Genomic DNA, 12511 nt, shown 5'->3' with positions numbered 1-12511 from the left:
TAAATGCATTATCACTTTGAAATTAATTACTTTTTCCATTGTGGCCTCCTGCAGTATAATAATCACTAATAAGAAACTTGTATGAATTAATTCTAAATGTAGCGACCCCTACTGACTAATCAGTATTTTCATTGACCTCCTGCTCTTGTTTTAGTTAATATGATGACTCCAGCAGATAGATTGCTAGAGTCAATATTTAAATATTTGTAGAATTTTCTCTTTTGATTAAAAGAAATATTACATGGACATTGTTTATTGTGCTTCAGAAAATTATACAGAAATGATTTACTTTTCAACTAAGTTGAAAGGACCTTAGAGGTCTTATCTTTGATAAGTGTTTACACTTATCAAAAGCAAAATTTCTTCTACAAAAATCTAACATTCCAACAAGCTTTTACTTGAATAACTTCATTCAGAGAAAACTCATTTCTTCTTAAGGTAGATCATTGCAGTTGGATACAACGAAATGTTTTGAAGTTCTTTCTTATATACTTCAGCATAACTTTTGTTGTTGCTTTTTTGGTCATTCAGTCATATCCATCTTTTTGTTACTCCATGTTATCATAATGTCTCTGAAATTTTCTTGGCAGAGTTACTGGAGCAGTTTGCTATTTCCTTCTGCAGTGGATTGAAGCAAACAAGGTTAAGTGATTTTCCATAGTCACAAAGTTACAAAGTGTCTGCAATCAGATTTGCATTGAGGTCTTCTTGACTCCAAGACTGATGTTCTATACCCCGAACCATGCAGTTACCTGCTATTTGCATACTTTTTACCTTGGTCTTAATTTTGTCATCTGGAGCTGGGCAAGATACATTTTAATCTCTCTTCCAAATGACCATTATCTTTTAGATACTTGAAGGCAGTAATCATATTCCTTCTTTCTTATCATCAAAGGAATAATAAATAATAAAATAATAAAAACCTAAAAAAATGGTGAGGTTCCTTCTCATTCTGGTAGTGTTCCTCTAGATTCCCTAGATATTGTAAATATCCTTCCAAAAATATCATGCTCAAAACTAAACCAAGTGCTCTAGATGGCGCATGAGCTGTGCAGGATCCTGTAAGTTTGTCATCTCTCTTGTTTTTAGCCTTCTACTGTATGTTTCTATTATGCTACTGCATGCTTTTACTAAATAGCTTAAGAGCTGTTTAATCACCCCTTCCTAATCCCCTCACTCCCAGAGCATGATGAAGTTTTCAGTATAATTCTGCCATTTAATGCAACAAATATTAAAGTCCTACTATGTTCAAAGCACATTAGTAAGTAGAGACAGTAGATACAGATAAAGAAAAAAATAACAGCCCTTGTCATCAAGGAACCATGCATACCTTATTTTGAAAGCCCTCATATGAAACAAAAAGTCAGGGGCTTTTTTGCTTAAGCTTTCAGTACTGATTAACTATGGGCTCCAATACTGAGGGTGGTTAGTGGTATATAAAGGCTGATGTAGAGCATGATCACATGCTTGCTCTAGTATTTCATGCAACCAAATATTTTTGTTGGCAGGTAGAAGCAGAAAGAATAGCACGTGTTAGGCCAGCAAGAGCTTAGCAGATGTTTTAGGGAACTAAAATTTCAAATCCCTTTACATTAAAATCAGCTCAGGTTTGTAGAAGTTTGGAGACTATTGAGTTACGTTTCCTGGAGCTGTGTAAAGCCAACCATTGTACTCAAGTTTTAACAGATGTGCTGCTTTTTTTTTTTTTTTAATGGACAGGAATAAAACACTGATTCTGTTGCAGCCATAAATTATAACTAGAAAAGCAGAGATTGTCATTCTGTTAACCTTCAATGGCCAAAGCAGGATAATTTTGCCCTTGTATGACCTGCTTTGTTTTGATTTATATTTTATGATTTTTAAAAATTGAGATTTTGTTTTTTAAGAAATTCATATTTTGAAAGTTTTCTTTTAACATATCTTAAATAAACTATGCAACAGATGATATCAGCAGTTTTGTTTTTATGTGGTATAAAAGATAATACATAGAAGAATTAACAGAGAACTCCTTTATGTGTGTATAGTTACTTTATATTTATGCTTTATAAATTTACATATTTACTTGCTGCCTCTTCATTAGAATGTGAGCCCCTTAAAAGAAGAGATGATTTTCATTCTTTGTACTTTTCTTCCAGGTACCTAACACAGTGTCTTTCATATAGTAGGTGCTTAATAAATACTTATTGTATGATGAGTTGCCTTAATCTGACAAATATAGTCTTTGTTCACAGATATTGCTCTGATAGCCCATGGGTTTTACAGATACATTGGTGACTCATTTAAAGAGTTCTGCATTCACTAACAACCAGTACGAAGATAGATCATGTGCAATTACCAAATATCATAAATTTTTAAAGAAACATTGAAACTTATTTTGAAATTAATGTTTTTTTAAAAATATTTTTCTTTGTTCTACTCATCTTTTAGAATTTCTATAACTGCTTTCCTCTTTTATAAACAGACTATATTGTGATGTTTCTTGCCATATTTTATTATTTATTGTCTTATTGAAAACTCAAGTATCTCATTTGCTCTTTAGTCCCTTCTTCTCTTAGCATATCCTTCTTTCCAGTGATTTTTGGCCTTCTCAGAATTTAGGTATTGGATGCCAGGTCTATTAAATAGATGTCAGAAGCTTATGTTGCCCCTTTCGGATGTTGCTGAGATGTTTCTTCTATGAACATTGATTTCTGTATCACTTACTGTAAAAGTCAATTTTATCCTGTGAGGTTTAGGATAACATTTTCCTAGTGACAAGAGAGAGGTCTCAACTCTAGTGCAATATGAATTGTTCTAAAATTGATTTTGTGTATCTATCTCTGGACTTATTTGACTAAAACTAACAGATATTTTGAATGTAGGTCTTGAATATACTGTCCTAGGAAGTAGGAGATTTTTTTTCAAGCTTTGTTAACTCACTTATTTTGTGACCTTGAAAATTCTGTGTAGGTACAGAATTTTCTAATGGACTGTACTTTCTTTGTCCATAAAATGAGGAACTTGGTCTAGGGTCTCTTCTACTCCTGGGATAACTAGGACCTTTCTGCAGAGCTGTGTAACTTACAACATGCTGGTGGTATTTATACATTTTTAGGAAGTAGAATTTTTTTTTTTTTTTGTCAGTAAAATAGTTTAAACCCTCGAACATTCACCCCAGGTGAACTTATTTGCAGTCTGCTACTTATGTTCCCTTATCTTCCTTTGAGTATGTCCTCCTGACTTCCCAAAGTCTCTACTCTTGCCTATTGGTGTCTGGGCTATTTCCTTCCAACTGAGTTTTTCTTTAAAAGTTGACATTAGGACACTTTTTTTTTTGGGGGGGGGGATAAAAGTGAAATTTGAGTTACATGCCAAATCAATATAAATTGACATAGTGAATGTTCAAGAATCCAGGGTCACTTCTATACTACAATTAAGTTCTGTAGGAATATTTGAATGAAGGATAATGATAATAATTTTCGTAGTCGTTAAAAGTTTACAAAATACTATCTTCATATCATATCACTGAGTCAGATGGTAAAGATGTTATTACTGTTACTTTACAAGTAAGAGAATTCAAGATTGGAAAGGTTAAGTGATTTTCCCGAATAGCAAGCAAATAGAGTAGTTGAGGAAAGATCTTCAAATATAAATTCTTCATCTCTTTTCCCCACCTTCATAGAAAGGGTTATTTATTCACAAGAACAGACCACACTTGTCGATAATTATATATACTGTCTTGATCTCATATGGTTTTTAGAACTATGAAAGCTCACAGATTGATTCTACTGAATCTAATGAAATCAAATGAAAGTTGATCATCATGATTTGAATGCCTCTGTAAAGTAATTTATAAGTGGTAGATATGATTCATAATTGGATTTTAAAGTTCCTTAAGTTTAGCCATGTGACAATGTCAGAATTAATAATAGGCCATTCTATAAATTCAGTTTCTCATTGTCATTGGGTAGCAGTCAATAAGCATCTATCAGACACATAATGTTAGGTATTGTGCTAAGTTTAAAGAATACAAATATAAGGAAAAATAAAGATAGTCTCTCCCTTAGAGAGCTTAAATTATAAGAGAAAAGACTGAAATTCAGTCGAAAGCAGGAGTGCTTTTCAGAGGAATACAGACTGAAGATATAGCTAGTCTGGTAGTATATAGGCTTTTCAAAGGGAAACATCCCAGAGACAGGTACAAATTTCAGAGGTGAAGTGATATTCCAAGTTGAAGAAGTTTCTTGGTGATAGAGATTTTCAAAAGAATGAAGTTTAGTCAGGAAAGTGTTCTTAGAAGTGGGATATAAAATGGAAGAGTTTATTATATTCTCAGTATACCAAAGTAGATTCTTTGCCCAATCATACTCTAATGTATTATTTATATCTTTGCTTCTTTCCTGTTCCTTTTTGCAGTCCCCTCCTTCAATTTTTCCTTGCCCAATACACCCCTGTTTCTACTGGTTACTAGAGGTATAAGATATACCAACTTTGTTGGTTTGTATTTGTGGATCTATGTTTCATGGCTGGTGATAAGATTTAGTCTTTTAATAAGGAAGCATATGAAAAAGAATTTAAAAAAAAATTAAGATTATATTTTCAAAGTTCAAATATTTATTTTCATAATAGAATGTGTCCATGTCAATGTATCACTTAAATCTCTTTCTCAAAGGGGATATTATACAATTTTGGTTGGAATTTTAGACTTTTAACCCCGAAACTTTTCATTTCTTTTATAATAATATATGCCTCAATACTTTCAAGATCAGTGTGTGTACTTCTACCAATTCAGATTGTAACTATATCCACTCTCTTCTTAGAAGTCCACAATTAAACTAAAAATGAGTTGAACATATTCTGAGATGCTTCTTTCTCTATAACATACATTTTGCTTATTTCAGGATAATGTAGAGTGTTTACAAAAATGTTTGTTATTGATTTTGACTTGCAGGTAAAGATTTCAATTTCATCATTATGAGTACTTAACTGAACATATTTCATTCCAGCCATACCTCAGAATGCAGTCTTTTTGAGTTGTTATATAAAATAATTTATCAACTGGGTACCAAAAGAAACAACAGACAATGAGTTCCTTGTCCAACAGTTATCAAGTCACCTGAATTCTCTGGTCCTCAGTTTCATTATCCATAAAATAGGAACCGTGGACTAGATAATCGCAAAAGATCTTTCTAGCTTTAAATGTTAGATTTTTATGATCTTTTGTTACTTGAAAGAACCTGCCCATATCTTCACTCTGCTGATAGAACTTTTGATATCTTATGGACATCACCATGCCATGAGGTCTGATTAGAGAAAAATAGAAGTGGAAAAAATACAGATATTTAGAGGAATAGGTAGTAACTTAAAATGTACTTAAAAGCAGCAGAAATAAATTTGGAGAATGATTTGAAATCAATAGCCTTATTTTAATTTTATGGAATAATTGCCTTGGAACAAGCTTAATGCAGAGATTGAATTTTACCTAGAAATGCTTGGTTTTTTCCTCAAAATGAGTTTATTTTAGTTCTTTATACATAAGGCTTGAGGATACCATACCACTTGAAACATTTTCACCAATCAGTTTCATATGATTGGTCTCCTTCAATAATTTACATTTTGAAAAAGTCAAATATTCTTTATGAAGCCAAAGTCATCTAACAGAACGCACAGTGTTTGTTCAGCTGGGAGTCTTATTTATTTGAAGTACTGAGAGAAATCTCTTCTGACTACATATAAAAAGGAAGAGTAAACAGTAAGAGTATCCAAGTAATCGGAGCTAGAAACTCCCTCCTTTCAGAGAAAAGTCATAAGAAAGTGTATTTGCTGGATCCAAAAAAAATACAGTATATCAACAACTGAGAGCCCCAGAATGTTTTCTTAGTCTTCTCACTATTTTTAAAAATTTACTTCAAAAATCTGGGACCTTTTTATTTTAATATCTCCTGACAGGTGGATGCAATAAAATGTTTTCTTTCTTAGAATATATTTATCAGTTTCCCTTTGTATGTGTATAACATGTCCTACATCTTCTCATTGACTTTCTTCAGCCAAAATGAACAATGAAATTTCCAGTTTAATATTCTCAGAAGATTCTTTATGAGCAAAATATTAATAGTATTGAAAAAACTATATATTGTATTTAAGTTTATTCATGAAAGATACCCAATCAAAATATTAATCTAGAGACTAATCTAGTTTTAACTGAAAAATTCTGCATTAGGAATCTGGAAAATTGGTTTTAGTGTGGACCCTGCTACTTACTGATAGTGTTAGTTGTATCTTTTCTCTATGTCGCAATTTATTTATTAATGATTTAGATTTTGATTATATTTATGGTCACTTCCAATTTTATCATTCTATAATTGATTCAGCTTCTTTCTCTGGTCCCCCTGTGACTTCTGATTGTACTACTAATAATATATTTACTGGTAATCATTCAACAGTTAATATATCTTAATTACTTAAGTTAATATTGCTTAATATTACTTAAGTTAATATACTTAAGTTATAATTGACAAAAACAGAATGAGGATATTCCAAAGAGTACATTAACTGGAGTAGATATAATACAATATTCAGGTTTATATTATTCCCAAAATAATTAGGAAAGAAGGTTAAGATTTATGTTTTTCTTTCCATGCTTCAGTAGATAATCAATGATTATTTTATCTGACTTCCCCCTCTTGTAAATGGAATATTCTTCCACATATAATTTGTTGACTTTCATTAAAATCCCACATATTGAGATCCATTCATAAGAGTACTTTATAGGCCCATAGGATTTAGAACTAGAAGGTACCTAAGTGATCTAGTCCAAATCTCTAGATTTATTTCTTGGCAAATTAATGCTCAGACTAAGAAAATAATCAGGCCATCATAATATTTGTATAGTGAATAGAAGAATTAGTTACATTATATCTCATTGCATTAATGACAATTAATATCTTTGCTTTTATGACCAATATAATAAAATGTTTTAATTATTGTATTTAAAAAGACAATAGAGTAACAAAATTAAATATTTAAGTAGAAACTTATATAAAGCCATTTTACTGTGAGAGATTATTACTGACCTGGATTGTAGCCTTGGTTAAAATCACAGAAGGATTGCTGTCCATTTACTGAAAGAATATATGTATTTATTTTAAGTATGTTAGATGAAAACACCATAAAAATATTATATATGAAACCTGTTACTGAGTAGTTTCAATTTTTTTTCCAGACTCAGATACCATATTTCAAAAAGAAGAGATAGAAAGAATCAAAAGTTCTTTCTTGCTTTATGGTTCTATGAACAAATACATCTTTTACAAGGTCAATCAGTTTGATAAGGAGGCCAAAAACCACACTAATAATTGAGTCAAATTTCTTTTGATAAAAACAGTATTGTGGAAAAATAGTTGTTCTACTGAAAGCTTATCAGGTAGAAGCCTTATACACCACTCTGACTTGTGGGAATACCTGCTGCAATCCATTATTAATGTTATTTATAGAGTGTAACTATATGCATCTTTTTCCTTTTAGTAGATTTTGGTTTATATATGGCAGAATAAAGTCAGCTAAGAAGAGGATTGCATTCAGAGTCAAATCAAACCAACATGATAATTCATCAGAAAAATTGGCCTTTTCACAAAACCATGTTTTATTTTTATTTAGTATTTCCTGCCAGTTACATTAAAAAAAAATTGTATTTGTTTCTAAAACTTTTTGAATTGTATGTTCTCTCCTTTATCCCCATCCACAATTGATGCAAAAGAATTGCAAAACTGTGTTGAAGGAATCAGGGGAATATTTACTAACTGTTGATAAAATATATATCATACGTCTTAAGTAGGTAACTGAGTAAAATCTTAGAATGGTACATTATGCTAGATATTTCAATAGTCTATTTATTTTACCAGTCATAGTTCTAACCATTCCTCTCCTTAAAAATCTTAAATGGTGTAGGATGAAATACTCCTTACTAATTTTTGAAGCCTTTCATAATTTGACTCCAACCTACCTTTCCAGCTTTATTTTATGTTTACTCCTTTTCATGCCTCTGTTTTCTAGGCAAACTAGATAAAAATAGCTCTTTACTAAACTCAATAGACTATTTTTGTACATGTTATTTTGTTCAGGCCTGGAATTTACCCACTCTTCAACTTTTAATTTCTGAATTCTTATTTCTTTCTTTCAAGATTTAATTCATATACCATTCTTCCTGCCTACTTGATTTATATATATATATATATATATATATATATATGTATATGTATATATTTATATATATGTGTGTGTCTGTGTGTGTGTATGTATATATAATATCTTTTTACTTTCAAAATACATGCAAAGATAGTTTTTGACATTCAACCTTTCAAAACCTTCTATTCCAAATTTTTCCCCCTTCTATTCCTTCCCACCCCAATCCCCTCCCCTAGACAGAAAGCAATCCAAGATGGGTTAGACATATTCTGCTTGCTTTCTGTGACTGTTATTAAAATACTTTCCACAGATATTTCTAAAGCACTTTGTATGATCTCTTCTTTTACCCAGGGATATCAAACAATATTATCAAAATTTTTATATCTTTGAAAGATTATTTTAAGAATTTTAAATATGAATAAAAATTAACTTTTAAATCTATTTTAATACTATTTTATTATATATCAAATGCTTTTTAAAATAGTTAACAAGATATAAGTATAATGAATATATATATATATATATTTATAAACATAATAATAAAATATCATTTGTTGATTTTATGACCATCAAGCTATCTATTAAGGGATATAGTTTTGAAATCCTATTTTCAATTCATTATGATGGATATGAGGAATATGTAGATTTTTCTCATATACTTTTTCTATTGATGAGAAAATAGGAATCTGGGTTGGTAGTTACTGATATGTTCTCTGTAATCTAACCTCTTTTTGATCAGTGCTCTCAAAATTGTTTCTCCTCCAGCATAGATCTCCTGCATATTTATTTGGTTCTGGCCCATTTGCTGTTCTCATCTTTATTTTATTTATGGCCATATAGTATATTGTTCTTATGTAGACTTTGATGGTAAAGTCCAAATGTAATATATCATTGCCATTGATGAAAAAAAAGAAATTGTTATTAAAAAACCTTTACAGATATTTTCTATTTATTTTGTTGTCTTGACAGTTTCATTTTAAAATTACATGCCTTCAGGATGATTTTGCCTAATTGAATTTCATGTTAATCATTCTGTAGACTTGTTTTTCTTTTTTTTTTTTAAAAGAGTAACTCATGGTAATTATTAATTATTATTTGTTTGAGGTCTTTTTTCACATCAAAAAAAAAGGAAAATCAATGAAAAAAATTTCTCTTAATACAGGCAAATAGTTAACCAAAAATATCTAGCAACAGAGACTCCAATTAGAAATGTGAACACTATCTTGTTCTAGAAGTCTTATAACTTTCTCATGAGCTTATATTTTTTCATGACTTTTATTTTTTTTTAATTTGACTTTGAAGTGAAGAGAAACAAAAAAAGGGGGCATTGTAAATTTTTGTTGCCTATTTTTAAAAGTTTAGATGGAAATAATTTGAAGAAATTGGGCATAGTCAGTCCAGAGCAAGAAGACCCAGGGACCATGAGAACATGGTAGAGGCAGTCTTTATGTGAAAGGCTATTTATTGAATGAAGGCATGCATATGATTGGTTTTTGTTTTTTTTTTTATTTGTTTTGTTTTGTTGGCTTCTTTGGGCAAAACTAGGAACTGTGAGTGTAAATTGTAAAGAGGCAATTTAGGCTTACTTCAGGAAGAACTTCCTAAGAATTAGAAGTAACCTAAACTTGAACAAGTAGACTGCTCTCATGAAGTTCCTCCCCTTGAGGAACTTAAAGCAGAGGATGAATGTTATTCTTAGTGGGGATTAATAATATTAATATTAATACTTAATATTGATACAGCTTTTGCTTAATGCCAGCCTCTGTGCAGTTCTTCTTTCTTTTGATCTTCATAATAATCCTGGGAGGAGATTTTGGTTTTAATCTCCACTTTACAGATGTTGAAAGTGCTGCAAGCAGAGGTTACATGATTTACTCAGGAGCACTCAGCTAGTAAATGTCTGAAGGCAGATTCCAACCTAAGTCTTCCTGGCTCCAACCTAGCTCTTTACACATTGTGCCACTTAGATGACATCTGATCATAGATGCAGAGCTGGAAAAACTTTGGAAGTCTCCTAATCCAGTTCCTTCCGTTTACAAATAAGGAAACTGAGGCTCACATCTGAAAGACCCAAGTCTTTTCAATTCTAAGTACTTTAATTTCATTAATGCTACCTTCCTGTTGTGTGGGGCTGAGGCTATTTTAGATGCAGTTCCTTCTAACTGTCAAAATGCACTATTATCTGACATTTAACAGTGGGGTGATAAAATTGTCTTGTTTTGTTTGTGTCCTCGTTATTTTTTTTGTTTGTTTTGTTTTCTCTTGCAGATTTTTTACAACATTTAATTGATCTTTTTTTAAAAAATGCAACTATTAACTCACTCTCCCTCAAATGTAGATTTCTTAACCTTCATGAATACGTGAATCTGTATTTTTAACATTCTTAAATAATATTATTATATAATCATTAATTATATTATTAATATTATGATAACTTAACATCATTCACTTCATTGGTAATCCTATGTATTTTATGCATTTAAAAATATTATGCTGAAAAGGGAGGCATGGGTTTCTCTATAGACCAAATGGGTCTATGTTGGGAAAAATATGTTCCCACAATATGGGGGAACAAAACAATTCAAAAGTCCTTTTGCCTCTGCCAAGAGTAGGAAAGAGAAATTCTTGGTCATATAGAATGTGTCTTTGTGTATGTTCATGTGCGTGTGTGTGTGTGTGTGTGTGTGTGTGCATGCATGCGTGTCTTAAAACCATGAATGACCAGTGCTTTAAGTACTGTAATCTTTCTGAATTGTTATCTGTATAGAATGTTTTATGGTGATCAAATATAGTATTGCCTTGTTTTTTTTTTTTCTCTCCTCCATCTCTCCAGTAGCTCATTCCTTCCCCTTTCAGATTATTTTAGCCTATCCCATATATTCCCCACATTTATCTAGTGGTTTACATATTGTCTTCACCATAAGAATGTATATTCCTTTGGAACAGGCATTTTTTTTCTTTTGCCTTTGTATCCAGACATTAGCACATTTCTTGGTACATATTAAATGTTTTAATAAGTGATTAGTCATGGAGTAACATTATTTCCATTGGTTTATACAGGTCTTTCAAAGTTTCTCAATCTTTAATATCTATCACTTCTTATGGTATGAAAGTATCCTTTTATATTGATTTGCCACCATTATTTAGCCATTTCCTGATTTATGATCATCCTTTTTGTTTTTAATTCTGTTAACAAAAAGGCATGAGTGAGGAGGGACTGTTATATACTTGTTGTAAGTATAATTTTGGGATTTTTTTGTCTTCAATTTCTTTGGAATGTGTGCCTAATAGTTAAGTCAAAAAGTATTTAGTAAACAGCACATAGTAGGATGTGCAACATACTATAGTAAGCATTCAAAGACAAAAATAATTCCTATTCTCTAGGAGCTGATAATTTAATGAGGTATATAACATGCAAACAATGTGCAACAGAATATATACAGAATAAATTGATGATAGTCTCAGAAGAAAGTCACTAGAATTTAAGGGAAGCAAAATAAACTTATTGTGAGAATTGTGAGAATCTAGCTGGAACTTGAAGAAAGTTGCAAAAGCAGGAAGGCAGACTTTGAGGAAAGAGAAAATTGCATTTAGGGGAGCCATCCAGTAAAAATTCAAGTACTCAAAAAATGCAGGGTCTTTTGAGAGAAACAGAATGGAGTGTGGAGTCCCTGGATTACAGAATAGGGCAGGAAGGTAGAAGAGTCTGGAAAAGAGTCCTAATTATGGAAGGTTTTAAATTAAACAAAAAAAAGTTTATTTTGATTTATGATGGAAATAGGGGGTGACTAGGGTTTATTGAATGTGGATGATGATATAATCAGATGAATAATTTAAGCAGATTACTTTGACAGTTGAATGAAGAATGGGTTAGAGGGGCAGATCTGAGAAAGAGACTCCAATAGAAACCTATTGGAATAACACAATCATGAAGAAATAAGGGCATGCATCATTGTGGTATCAGAAAAGCATCAGAAAAGGAAAGCAGGTGCACAAGAGTGATGGAATCAAGAGGATTTTGCAGTAGATTGAAAATGTATCTGTATGGAGAATGAGGAGTTAAAACATGACCCATAGGTGGCAAATCTGAATGAGCAGGATGATGATTCTCTGGACAGTAATTGGGAAATTAGGAACAGGAGAGGATTTGGGGGAAAAGACAATGAGTTTTATTTTGTACATGTTGAGTTAAAAGTGATTATAGAACATCTATTTTAGGTATGTAGAACTTCTGTTGATTCTTTTGATGAAGGGTGTGTGTGTGTGTGTGTGTGTGTGTGTGTAATATTTGGGGCAGGTAAGTGGTATAGTGAGAAAGAACACTGGACTTGGAGATAGGAAGATTTGA

At 31.4% G+C, this 12511-nt stretch overlaps 1 protein-coding gene across 4 annotated transcripts in view; it reads left to right on the top strand.

The window, feature by feature from the left end:
• Positions 1-12511, top strand: part of WWOX (WW domain containing oxidoreductase) — a 1143641-nt gene that overhangs the window by 410258 nt on the left and 720872 nt on the right. Inside the window, exon 9 of one of the 4 annotated variants that reach the window (XM_074282486.1) lies at positions 591-3117. The exons of the other annotated variants lie outside the window; for them this stretch is intronic. Coding sequence (XP_074138587.1) covers positions 591-632 — 42 coding nt within the window. The 3' untranslated portion in view covers positions 633-3117. Of the gene's footprint in view, positions 1-590; positions 3118-12511 lie in introns of those variants that run through there. 4 annotated transcript variants of the gene reach the window in all.

Source organism: Sminthopsis crassicaudata, chromosome 1 (assembly GCF_048593235.1).
Source record: "Sminthopsis crassicaudata isolate SCR6 chromosome 1, ASM4859323v1, whole genome shotgun sequence".
Taxonomy (NCBI): Eukaryota; Metazoa; Chordata; class Mammalia; order Dasyuromorphia; family Dasyuridae; genus Sminthopsis; species Sminthopsis crassicaudata.
The sequence above is the reverse complement of the archived record's forward strand: the minus strand, read 5'-3'. Positions and strand labels throughout refer to the sequence as shown.